Genomic DNA, 14,209 nt, shown 5'->3' with positions numbered 1-14,209 from the left:
TAAAGGATCAAGTGGCTAGGCTGCCTGAGATCAGTTCATTAACCACTTCCAATCTAGGAGAATACTATAAGGGCAAAGAAACAACTGTTCAACCCATCCCAGCACCTTTCTTCACCGTCTTTGCTAGCAACAGCAACTCCACAAGACTCAATCCTTCTTATTTCTTCATTACATCAACACCACCATCTGTATGTTATAGATTAGATAGGACAGACCAAAGTGGAGACAGCATTTTTAAATATTTTAACATAAAATTAAACCCTTCCACCTCCATTGGACACCATCCATAGCGATTTCACTAAATACCATCATTATTCAACATATATGATATTGAGATTGCACACTGATCACCTCCATATTTACGAGCCCTTGTAGAACCCACATCAAATTGGAAGTCCCATGTCAGGCCCTGATCCTCCCAAAAATTCAAAGACCAAGCCAGGAATGGACCTTTAAAGCTATGGTGCACAGTTTCTACTCTCCCCACCAGATCACCTTTCCTCACTGAAAGAACAGAATGGATGAATTTCAGTAGGTGTTCAGCATTTCTTTACGTCTCTCCTGAAGTGAGAATGAACACGTGCCTTCGTAAGCAGAGTTTGACTGAATGTTAACTAAAACCTGAGCTTTTTCCAGAATTTATTACAGCATAAAAAAACCAAAACCAAACAAACCCCAAAACCTCTAGGTAGAAGCGTAAGTGTGGTTAATAGGAGACTACAAAAAAAATCCCTGAAGGAAAGTTCCCCTATTGAAAAGAAGCGACAGCAGCAGACACAGCAAGAAAACCCCTTGCTGCCATGCTGAAGGAAAGTTGAGCAGCATTTTTCAACATTTTTTCTCCTCCCCTTTGTTTCTTCTTCCCACCCACCTGACTCTCCTCTGCAGCCATATGAATCCCAATGGCCTCAGTGGCACAGTGTGAAATGAACAGATCACTTCGAGGTTAGAACAGAGCTGACAGACATTCCAGCGTGGGCTGGCAGGCACATGTATATACAGGCCTCCCTCCTGCCTTGACTCTTGTAAAAATCATGGGGATTAATACATATACATGTGCATCAGGTTGTGGTCTTGCTTCAGATTTACACTTCAGGTGGACACTTGCTTCAGATTTACTCTGGCCGAGCAGAAGAAGGGATAACATCTAACAATCTAAATTAGAATATTAGTTGTCATTTTGCCTATATTGTCTAAATTATCTGAGAATAAGGGATAAGGAACTGATACCTCTCCTGCACATTACTATACCACTAACCTCAAACATGAATGCCAATACTCCTAGAGGTATAAACAAGCAAGAGACCTGTATTTTAAAAATTAAACCAGAAAGCAACTGGGACTCTATGCAAACCTGCTACATCATCAACTATAAAGACTATTACACAGAAGCAGAGTAGAACACCATTTTCAACAGCACTTCTCCACTTTCCTACGTTCTTCTGAGAATGCTTTAATCAGTAACTGGACTTGACAATGGGCATATCCTTTGTCTAGATGCCTCAAGTGAAAGGACACTATTCAAGGAATAAAACTGCATGAGGCCCAGTACCTGTGCCTTGAGGTCTTCATATGATAGAGCCCAGAGAGCCAAAGTACTTGAATTCATGGCCTGTATTATGGTATCTGAATTGTATTTAACAGAAACCAACTGTGAAGATGGGAACAGCACTTTCAGCAGCCAGAGGTGGAAAAAAAAAAAAAGAAAAAGGAAAAAGCACAATGATGAGGAATTCTGAAAGCCTGACAATATCACAAGGAAGCTTGAAGCCTGACCTGCCATCTTTAAAGTCAGTTGTGACAGCACAGCACAGATGCTGGGTACTTGGCCTCACTTCTTAGTACTATGGGCCATTTGAATCATAAAAGGATCTTTGTCTAGAGAGTTCATCTCCTCCTGCTGCTAACAGTCATTGCCTGATGTCATAATCCTCTGTGGCAACAGAATTTTCTTCAGAGCAACTAATAGGGATGTCACAGGGAATTAGGATTTTGGATTAGGGAGCAAAGTGACAGAAGCACAGGAAGGATTATAAAACATGAAGATTGTGTTACCACGCACATGCCCTTTAGTGCTAACTAACAAGGAAAGAAGATGACAAACAACTTATATATAAAGCAGTAGAATTGTTTCTAAATTACCAGTGCCATCAGGACTCAGGTCTATTTTTAATCTCATTCCTCTGGCAACACTAACAGCAGACAAAATATTTAAAAGCAAAGTTTCAGAACTAGTCTTCACATAATAATCTGAGATACCTCTGATTTTCTTGTCTGTCTGTAGCTGAGCCTGGTGCATTGCCTTCTTCGTGCCACACTGGAAAGAGGAATAGGTGGGCAGTAGATATCAAGTAAAAGTGAAAAGTCCCCAGTGTGGAAAAGAAACCCTGCTAGCAGAAGCATGACTTGATGTGTCTCTTCCTGTCCAGGCTACGCCTACCAACAAAGGCATCTCCTTTGGAACGTGAAATGGCAAACCAGGATTCTTCAATATCCTTTTTATGTCCGCATCTCTAATATTTACAGCTCAGTATCTGAGGACTTGCAGGGTCTGAGATTTGTTGGGTTTCCCTCCCTGGGAAAGAGACCAGGACTACACTTTTTTTCACCTACCTATCCAGATGTATTATTTGTCCATTAGTTCTTTTACTAAATATTTAAAAAAATCGCTTTTGAAGAGTATAATAGCCTGATCTCGTATCTGTATTCTGCTTAGACAAATTGCTTTGTCTACCCTCTTCCCTACAGTATCAGTTGTATGGTACATTTCTCTTTGCCCTGAAATTAAAAAAAAAATAATAATTCTACTGCTACATGTTGCTAAAACTTCCATGTTTCACTGGCAAGAAAAGTCATTCCTTCTGTATCGTTTGAAAGCTCTTTGAAGGAAAAGGAACTTGAGAAATAAAAGACAGTATTGTGTTTATTGTTCTTTCAAGTTACACATGGAATCAGTTTATATAGCAGGATTATAATACAACTGCCTCATGCTTTGATCACAACTAGCAATAAATATTAAGATAACCAAGACATTGTTGTTCTTGCACATAACACCTTCCTCCACACATCTAAAATTTACTCTTTTTGAAGGGAGTCAACCATTTGTGTCAATATTATTGTCTCAATATGATCAGCAACAGGGTAAGTTCAATGACAGTTTGGTTCCATTTTCATTCTTTGTCTCCCTAAATGCTCTCATCGTTTCCCCTTGTATCTTCAGAGATGTTAGGAAGCAATAGGAAAGTAATATACACAAGACATCTTTACAGCCTTTGCAGAATAAGGTGCTTCTTCAGTCCTACAGTTCCTAAATTACAAATGCCACCCAGCACTGAAATATCTCTACCACTACAAGTCAGACATTACAATCAATTTACACCTTTGATAAATCTACACTCTACTTCTGCCAGCATTCCTCTTTCATAACCAGAGATAGTCAGCCTTTTTAAATTCAATCTGCAATAGAGTTCTGCTCAGAGGGGCATCAGGTCTTGGAAACCATATGCACCAGGCAGAAAATAAACCTGTTCCAGGACTCACTCTTCCTGCAGGTTAAGTAGGAAACAAAGTTATGCCCAATAGTTTTCCAGTGTTAGAATGATTTGAAAAACAAGATTTTTTTCTGAGTATTAATTAAGTCTGACTCTCTTGGAACCATCACTTTATGGGATGGACCATACCACATATACAGTAACTGCCAAATACATACTGGTGGAATGTCAGCATTTACTTTGCACAAATGCAAGAAACTAAATTATAGTCAGAGTTCAGTGCATGATTCAGAAAGTTAGATCCCGTATTTTGAGTCACAGATAGCAGAAAGCAGGAATATCACAGACTAATATAGCAAACCAGAACCAAAAACCAAACAGATTTTCAAGGATTGCAAGGCCAGCTCTTCAAGCTCTCAGTTTCATACTTTGTTAAGAACTCATCATCCCTTTCATCACCTAAATAAGGTTAGGCATCTGTCAGGTTCCATATTTAAAGTTACTCATTGTCAGAAATAACTCAAAAGCCAGCATTCTTCTGTCCTCTGAAAAATGTAGCCATTTTTTTCAGTGCCTCAACAGAGCCTGAATACTTCACCCACCTGACATAAGTCATGGTGCTGAGTCCTTTTGTTCCAAATAAGTGGCTGGTCTGAAAACTTCAGGAACTAGGACTAGTTAAAATAACAAATAAGCACAAATGTGCTTTCTCCCACAGAAAGCACATCTATCTCAAGGTTAGAGAAGAAGGGAATCAAGCAGTAATGGCAATCCATAGAAATGGGTCTGCACAGTGGTGGGATTTCATTCCCCTCAAAGAAAGCTGTCATATACCATCTTCCTCTCCCTTGCCACCCTTCCACTCTCCATTTCTAAGTAACCTAAAAGGTCATGAGTAACGTGCTTATACACATGCTGGTGAGGGAAGAACAAACAAAAGGCCAAAAGAAAAATCCCAACCACAGAACAAAAAATCAACTGCGTAAAAGGGAGTATGCCTGCACACAGAAAGCACCAAGGGACAGGGAGATGCAAATGAAGCAGAGGAAGTACACAGCATTTGGACATTCAGACACAGAAACTAAAAGCATAAAGGAAAATTGAAAGGGTTGTACATGAACAAGAAAAAACAGAGTACATTGGATAAACATCCTTTCTCACTGCAAATCACAGCAACATAAAAGAATCACAGAATAGTCTGATTTGGAAGGGACCCACAAGGATCATCAAGTCCAGCTCTTAAGTATGAGGCATCATAGCCTCTCCTGAAATAGCCAAACCTATTTAGCAAAGGTTGGTTTCCTGAAAAGCCAATAATCCACTTTATGCACTCAAGCCAAATGCTTCCCCTTAGGCTTCAATGCAATCAGATGTCACTATCTGAAGGGCAAATATTCCTACAGGGCTAAGACTTCTGTTAAAAAACTGAGCTTGAGATGGAATAATCTTCACAGCTGTGCTTCAGAGGACTCTGTAAAAATCAAAACAATAGATCTGTTTGTTCCATAACTTCCTGTTCATGATAAATCCACTTCAATAAACATCAAAAATTAAGCTCAGGAATTCCTGAGCATTTTGAATTCTGATGGACACATAACTGACTACAGAGAACAACAGTGACTGTGGCAAGAGAGACACAATATTTGCTGATGTCTAATGTAAGTCCCAAAAGCATTGCCACAATTTGACTGGATGGCAGTAAACCTTAATCCTAAAGTTATTTATACTCCAGTGTACTCCCAGGACACTTTTTTTCCCATCTCATTGGTCCCAGTCCACATATATTTCCTACTTTTTCAAATGTCATCTTTTACTCCTTTCATTTACATAAACTTCAGAAATCCCCTAGGGGCAGCATCTCTCTATATCACTCGCCTCTGTAAGACAGAGTACTTCATTTTTTTACAGTTGGGAACAGGTCAGAGATGCCAAAAAAAACATAGTTGCAGTCAGATGCTCCACATGCATAAAGAAAAATACAACACATTAACTTCTGTCTACCTAAAGGCTGTCAGATACTTCAGATTCAATGTCTCATATGGATCCAGTTGCTAAAATTATCTCAGACTGACAGTATCACTACCTGTTGGGTGAGAGGGTATCTCTTAATATGTTCCTATCAAAAACTGCTACAGTGATAAACTGTTTACCTATTAAAACATCCTTATTCCTCCAAATTTATTTTTATCCTTTTCTACTGAGCTGTAGAACACCAAACTATACCTAAAAACACGGATTATATCCTGAAGGAAATGCAATGCTTATACCTGCAATACAGAACAAGAAAATTTTAATATGAAAATGGCATGTATTGCATTAGATGAGATCAGCAATATCAGCAGGTCTTCACAGTAAACATAGCAAACAGAAAAGGAGTTTATGAATCCTGTGATTCAAGCTACAAAACCTTAATTCCAGAGATATGTAAAATGTCTGGAAGTCTCTATGCCAGAGGATGAAACAGGAACATTCTATGGTTTGTCTGATAACAGAACCTTAGACATAAAGTGGCTTAGACATAAAATTTCAAGGTGACTAAGATGATGCCATAACAGATGCCATCTGTGGCTGCAGAACTCCTAAACAGAGACACATTGTTCAATGCCTCTCACCTGCCCTTATACCTGAGACCATTATCTCCTTTTCCACTAAAAAGGAGGAGCAATTTTTAAAATTTCATGGCATCCCAGAATAAATTAATCTGTACTCTATATTGAAGTCTTTACAGATGAATTGGGAAGTACACTTTCGTTATCGTATTCAAAAGGATTCACTTTCAATGCCATGGAAAACATCTCTCTGTTTGTACTAGTATCAAAACCTATTAGTTTCTAATAGGCACGTTTCCTTATTTATGTCCCAGGCAAAAAGTCTAGAGGGTCTCTGAGAATACCTGATTTCCCTCTTATTCTCACAAGTGCTACTCAACCTGCTCTCTGGTTCTGTGACTCTGCTGACCCTCCTACAAAAACAAACCTTTCCCGCCCAGATTATGGCTTCTAAAAAGCCATTCTATATATTAAGAGAGCTTGTAGTTTAGAGATTTTGGTGAATTTCATTTTTTTGTTTTATTTTAAAATTGAAATTTCAGAAAATTATTTCTGTGGAATTTTTTTCTAAAAGGTAAATGAAAAAAAAAACCCAAAAAATCCCCCTGTTTTTACCTCCTGATCTCCCTCCTTAAGATCAGTACTAAAGAAAAAAAGTCAGTTTTCTGTTTCTTAAAGCTCTGAGGGATTTCTATGTTTTGATGCACTGCAGCTATTTGCCTGATCATTAGGCTTTCCAGGAAATCAACTGCTTTTATGGCAAAGATATGTCAGAGATCGACACAGCCAAACCCCCCAGGTTTGACAGAAGCAGCTTCACTGTTTGGCATGTTCTTCTTCAACCTAGAATCCCCCTCCAGAGATGCTGGTTTGCCATTCTGTTCCTGTCTTAGAGGTGTGATTGCATCCAGTAAAACGCATCAAATGTTACATAAAAGCATTTTTCATTGAAACAAGTAATGGAGAAGAACATCCTTCTCTACCTTGCAGGTCAGCTTTGGTCAACTCAACTTTGTTAGCAAAAAAAACAAAACAAAGCAAAGACAATAAACAACAGGTTAGTATAAAAGCAGATAAACCAGGGTAACATCACTTTGAATAAATAAAAGCAACTGGTATAATTATCAGAGCCAATATGCATAATCAAAGCACACACAAATGACAATGTAAGCAACAAGGGCGCAGAGGGACAATGACTACATTAATGCAACCAACAGATAACTAAACCAAACAAAAAGAGAAGAAATGCATTTCATTCATGCACACAAAATCACAAAACTTACAGATAGTACAAAGAGAAGAAAAAATATCACATTATTTAACCCATCTCTCAGCATTTACAATAATTTTAGAGACATTTTGTCTTATTTTAGAAATACATAGAATCCATTTAAGTAAAAAAAATCTATTTGACGTTCAGTACCTCAGTCAAGCATATATTTAGTTTGTTCAGCTTTTTGTCTAAAGTGGATTCATTTCCAGAAAACCACAGAGGACTGATAACTCTATAAAACTTTAAAATTTTCTGTTTATCCAAAGAACTGAACTTGACACTGGATATAAGTAACAGTAATACCTTGCCCCCTCACAAGCTGTCACCTGCTCATGGATTTCAACACATCCTTAAAAAAAACTTACATCAACAGGCAAGCAGACAGCTCAGGCTTTAGACCCACATAGTCTTAATCAGACACCAGAGCAACCAAAAAAGCAGAATACCAGCTCATTATTTCACCTAGGTCAGAATGATCTTGTTATCTGTGGTCAAATCATATTTCACATGGCAAAAGAAAATCATAGATCTACTAAGTCTAACTGTCTAAAGATCCAAATACAGTTTTTGAAGACTGAGAAGCATTAAAAGCAAAACAATACCACTAATGCTCTTCCGTGGAGGCACAGGGTTTCTTTTATTTTTTCTTAAATTTTGTTTGGGCTTTTTGTTCTGTTTTTGCATATTTTGTTTGTTTGGTTTGGTGTTTTTAATGCAATTTACAAGGAAGCCACATAGATTTTCAGTGTGTTATACCCTGATTCTAAGTTTTCTCTTTCAGAATGGAAAAAGTAGAGGACAAAGATGGGGGCACAGGCAGCAGCTCCTGAATCCCCTGCCCCTGAAGGTTAAATATTTCTATTACATAGCACAATAGGAACAAAACACCAAATCATCAACCTCATTGCTCAAAAGATGGTTATTTAAGAAGTGCATACTTACCTTCTTAACCTGTTTTTAAAAAGTTCTAATGTCACAGCTGATCCTGAAGAAAGATTGGTAGTTCTCCTTTCCCCATTATCTCCTTTTACATTTTCAACCCAGTAAATTAAAAGTGACACGTGCAGATGCCATTTCCTGTGTTTTCTAAGAATTTTAACATTTTGAATCTTTGCTGTTTTACAGCCCATGAATGACTCAGGATAGCAATTATCTTCCCTTTTGAGATAGTCAGAATTTTCTTTCCTCTTTTGAAACTGCTTTACTACATAAAGCTATAAAATCCCATTTTCGTTAAACAAAATTCAAAAAAAAGGGGAAAGGAGTAGAAAAAAAAGAATGCATTTTTCCATGCATCATTTTCAACACTTATTCTAACAAAGTAATTTCTCTACAACAAACAAGTACTTTTCCTTCTTCTCTGCACTTCATTTTCTTTGTAGCTCAGAGAAAAGCTCATATTTGTTCCATAAATCCAGTAGCACTATGAGAATAGACTACAAAAGCAAGGGAAAGGAAAGATGTCAAACCATCATGGAGCAAATTAATGCTCCACTCTTCAATGGACAACCTTTGATTCCAGAGAGAAAGTGAAGTATGACCAGATTTGAAGTTTCTCTACTGAGCAGATGAAGGGTGAAATCCTTTTCGACATTATCCTGCTGTGAGATTTTAAGCATGAGATTAGATTTGCTGTTTTCCACATACTGCTTAGTATGCAAAATGTGTTTCTGATTATCCAGCCTGTATGTGTCATTCATGCTTTTCATGCACCAGTGAATTCCAAAGGTTAACTACACTATTTCATGGAAAGTGGCAAAAGATTATGATTTTACTGTGGGATCTGGAAAGAAGATTAAATTAGGACAAAAAAAAGTCCCAAAACATCTGGAATAGTGTCAGCCAGTTTAATAATGATCAGTCTCCTTTGTGAGAAGCTGTTAGTGAACAGGTGTGGTAGAAGCAACATCTCTTCATAGAAATGAAAAAAAACATAGAAAACCACCTGATGGAAGAAATAAAATGTTCTTTATCCACTGCTGTTAGGTTTTTTTTGGCTGGGCTCTGGATGGGGTGAAAATATTTAGAACATGCAGCTGAATTTCAGATAGCTCTAGTGCCCATGATAATCAATATAGGGATGTGCAATAAAAGAAAGGAAAACACAAGAGAACATGTGGCAAATTAATGAAGAGAAGGGTAAGGAGAAGGGCCCTCTTGTTATGTCAGAGATAAGAGATGAAAGCTGCAGTGGGCACAAGAGATCAAGAAACAGTGAAAATGAACAAGTACATTGGTATGTCCTCCTCCCCAAGACTTATTCTCCTCAGAGCCATGTGTAGCACACCTGAACATACCAGGCAGCAAGGTGGCTTCTGGCTTTGCCACATCCCTTCCAGGGGAACACAAGCTGCCACTACAGATCTGACCAGACTGAAAAAAGGTATGTGAAATGAAGCTTTAACTCCATAAACTCATTTGACATTTCAGACACTCTTAGGCTCTCTTCTTCCAGCTAATCCCCCTCAAAATCTTCTGCCAAAAGCAATGGTACTACAGGACACATTGAAACACAAAACATATCAGTGTGGCAGATGTCATCCTGTCAAACACACTGGTGATTGAACAGTAGACTTCAAAAGCTGAAACCATAAGTTTCTACAGCACACATGGAAGCTGCATGATGCAAAAGGGAGCTAACATGTCACCTAACAAACACAATGAAGAGGTTATTTAGTTGTGCTAGCTTAAACAAATACCAACATATATAATTTGAAGAAATTATAGCAACAGAACTGGTAGGACATCAGGGGTAAAGTAATTCTTGCCTTAGGTACTGAACTGGCTTTTTTAAGAACTACTATACACTGTTAAAGACCAGCCAGTTTCAGCCTCAAGAGTGCCTGCATTTCAAAAGTGACTCGCATATATGACTAAGAATGTTTTGGAAAAGTCCAAAGAAAAAGTTGTCCTATAAATACAAATTACTGAAAGTGCTTCCTGTTCAAGAAGAAGCCTCACTCATGACTGGAACACAGATAATTCTGTGGTAGCTGTGTGGCACACAGAGAGGCTGACCCATGCTGAAGCATATGAGAGGAGCAATGTGGTCAAGGAAGTTCAATGGCTTGCTCAAATTGAATAAAAGGAGGTGGCAGCAGAACCAAGACAATAAGGAATATTACTTTCCTATTGAAACTTGTGAATCTTAACTGGTGGTATGAAACTGAAATACACAGACAGAGACAAAAAACACGAACAGGATGCAACAATGTCACCCCTTTGTAGCAGTACTGGGGCATCTTAGGCAGGACAATGCTCTCTGCTGACCTACATCTCATATTCTGTTGTTCTCAGGGCTTTCTTCCTCTAAATATTCTTTGATTTAGTCCTGAAATCAAACTGCCAGCTTCTAAGAAAACAGCTGCCACATTGTAATCTCTGCCTCTGAAAGCAAAGCCGCAACAAAAGACAGGCATTAACAGAAATCTCTCATATGACCTTTAAAAGACAAGATTCATATGTGGGAATGGAATAACATTTCTTTTAACATTCATATTCCCATCATGCATGTAGTCGCTCTGCCCTTCATGATGAAATAGAGAGATGTCCAGCAAATCAACACACAGCAAGACTCTTCAGACAAAAAGCCTGCAATTGTTTATTAAAAACATTTTCAAATATAATGAGGCAGCAAGGACTATTTGGGACTTCTTCCCTTAAAAACATTAAGACTGCACCCAAAGTCACTTCAGATGGAAAGAAACTAGGGAGATGTAAATAAGGACTGAACAACCTTAGAGGCTTTTCTCTGCTTAGAGAATGGCAGACAGGTGTGACTTTCACCGACGACTGTAAGAATAGGCACCAGCAGGCAGCGAGACACATCTGAGATGAAGCCTTGAGGATTGTTATAATTCCAAAAATAAGGGGAAAAAACCCAACAACAAATATAACAGCTTTACAGTCGCCACATTCTCACACTTTTTACTAATCCTAAATATGTTGGCAAAAAAGAACACTTTCCTCTTCAGCAGTTTCTTTGGTACTTAACAGGACCATTTGGAAAGGTATGGGCACAGCTTTCGAAGATCAACTTCTTCCAAAGGCAGAATGAGGACCACCACTGACCTTATCACCAATTTTTTTTAGGTCTCTTTCCAATTCTGACTCCTGTTTGGAGGACTTCAGAAGAGAAGGGGAATTTGCCTTCTGGAAAGTGAAGCAATCTCCACATTCAGGCAGCAGCTGTACCACACTGGCACACAGACAAAGTGAGTGCCATGTTACATGTTTTGGGAGCAGCACTGATGTTACACAACCTCAGCAATACAACACCAAACCAAAGAACTACACTGGGTACAGGAGAAAGAAACACCACAGCTCTCATGGGACAGCCTTCTGGGAAAGCCTCATGGCTCTGTTCCTGAGACACACACAGAACAAGAGGATAATTGGGTGGTTCTCTGAAGGAGGAGGGCTAGTAGAGATCACATGCCAGCTAAAGAGCCAATGGGTTGCAATAATTTTAAACAAGAGAGTTATCAAAAAATCACTGCTATTAAAGAGCTTTCAGTGCATCAAATATAAATAGAATAGACTTTTTCATAAATCTCAAATGCATTATTTTCCTTGAACCTTACAAACAACTCTACAGAAAAGGGACCCTTCTTTTGGCAGGTTGACTCTGCTACAAACGGGCAAAGACGCAAGTTCTCACGCACTGTGCTCATTTCCACAAGGAACAAAGTGGTTAATAGACACTGTTAAGAAAAAAGGGAGGAAGACAGGATAAAAACAGCCTACAACTACCCACCAATGCTGTGAGATGGGAGTTGACATGGAGTGAGCTCCTGTGAGAGGACATAAAATTCTCACAAACCAGAGTATTATTGTGGGAGCACAGAAGACGTGCCAGGACATAAGAACTCCCAGCCAGCCAGAATACTGAGAAACAAGCAAGGGATTGGATCTGATTGGATGGTCAGTTTGGCACTCAAAGTTCCCTCTCACATGAGACGTTCAATCCTAAGAAAGAACGGTCTTGACAAATGGCAAGGCTTCATCATGATGTAACCTGCAATCTTGACACAGTAGGGAAAGATGATCAAGGAGTCATTTCACTTTGTGAAATTTTTGAAGGATCAGTTTGTGACATATATCTTGTTTAAGAGAACATACAAACTTCACAGAAAAAGCCATCTTCCTCTATTGACTGGTAGCCAACACAGCAGACTGGTACTGAGTGATTCTAGACATAATGGTGATTTATCATTTAATCCAGAATGCAAAACCTTGGAGTTTTGGATGGTAAGTATCCCAAGTGCTTTGGGAATTGAAGCCATATGCATTTTACTGAGTCAGTGATGCTGATGCCAATATTCTTTTAACTAATGGGAGCTTACAGGAACAGCAAATTATTTAAAAAGGCTTCAAGAAATCACTACTGTTTACATGCTTCAAAAAGTAACTCATCCCACTTAGTTCTAAACTGGCTGGAAAAGAGAAACAACTGAAGAGAAATGTTTTCCAGGCAGAAGAGTGCTTTCACTGTAGGCCAACCTCATCAAAAATTAACTCCTCTTTCGGTCCAGTCTTTACCCTTCAGCTCCTTCTACCTTTCATTTCCCATCTCTATTTGTTCTTTAAAATATTTCTGTGGATCTGCGCACAGAAGTGCAAAGGGTGCTCTGAAGCACAAATGAACTGAGTGCTCAGAACATCTTCCAAAGCATTTTAAGGCCACTGTAATGCTAATAAACTGAGAAAACTACTACTAGGTAGTAGCCCATCCCCTAGTACCATCCTTTCCCATTCCTAAAGGTACCAACTCATAGGGGATGGAGCATATAAGAAAAGAGCAGCTAAGCCACTCACAAAAACTGGCAATCCTTAAGCTGCATTTGGTAGACAAAAGTGTAATGAAGAATACTGCAATGGCAGCAAACTAATGAAATGGACTGTAAGGTAAACAAGTGGATGCAGAGACTGCAACACAGAAGTGCGAAGAGAGTGGTGGATAGAGGAACCTCTCTGAAATCAATTATACCTTCACATCCACGCTCAATCTGCCCACTGCGGTGCAGAGCATCGTTGATAAGGTCAGGCAGGCGCCCGTTCAAGTCCACAGATGCCAGACAGCCTTGAAATCCATCACGTGAGGCCACAAGCTTCGGGAGGTTGCTATACATGCCTTGAGCTAGGCCAGCAATGTAGAGATCACCTACAGCAGAGAGGGGTAAACATACGAGAGGAGGGACGTCACACACCTTCTAGAGCCACTTTTCTTGCCACCAAACGTGAATAAAGCGAAGTGAATACATGTTCAGAGAAAGTTAAAAACAGAGCAATGTATTGTGCAAGAAGTCACTTCTGTTTCCTTTATTACAAAAAACCCAAAACAAACTAAACAATCAACCTAAACAAAATGAACCAAAAAAAAACCCAAAAAAAAAACCCATCATAAAATCCCCTAAATAATTCTAGTTCTCATTGATACCTAACCAGGAAAAACTGAAAAATGACAGTTTCTGAAAAAGCAAAATATGACAAACTATTCAGCTACAAAAAGTTGTCAAACAAAAAAGAGAAAAATTAATTTGAAAGCCAAAATGTGCAAATGTGTTCTATAATGCATGGTTACTCCAAGTTTTCTCTTATTCACTAGTTCAGCCCTGCAAGAAGAAAGGGGGAACCTGTCAGTCCTGTAGAGTTTACCTTTAAGATCCAGATTTTTGGCGCCGTTGATAACCTGAGTGACCACCTTAGTGTCCACTTTTAAGCTGTGTGTGTTGCTGTTATCTCTGGTAATGACAACATTGTGCCATTGGTTGTCATTCAAAGGACGATCACTGTTGCCTTTGATAACATTAGGTCCATTTCCGAGGTCAAACACGTAGTGTATATACCTGTAAATATAGCATGAACTGGTTAACATTCTGGAAGAACTCCAGCAT

At 38.8% G+C, this 14,209-nt stretch overlaps 1 protein-coding gene across 12 annotated transcripts in view; it reads right to left on the bottom strand.

The window, feature by feature from the left end:
- Positions 1-14,209, bottom strand: part of NRXN3 (neurexin 3) — a 964,547-nt gene that overhangs the window by 521,483 nt on the left and 428,855 nt on the right. For all 12 annotated transcript variants that reach the window (XM_015631171.2, XM_033514971.1, XM_015631158.2 and 9 more), the window contains 2 exons: positions 13,971-14,161; positions 13,303-13,476 (listed from right to left, as the gene is read on the bottom strand). In XM_015631171.2, coding sequence (XP_015486657.1) covers positions 13,303-13,476; positions 13,971-14,161 — 365 coding nt within the window. The remainder of the gene's footprint in view (positions 1-13,302; positions 13,477-13,970; positions 14,162-14,209) is intronic.

This window comes from Parus major, chromosome 5, assembly GCF_001522545.3.
Source record: "Parus major isolate Abel chromosome 5, Parus_major1.1, whole genome shotgun sequence".
In the NCBI taxonomy this organism is placed as follows: Eukaryota; Metazoa; Chordata; class Aves; order Passeriformes; family Paridae; genus Parus; species Parus major.
This window is presented reverse-complemented; position numbering and strand designations above follow the sequence as displayed.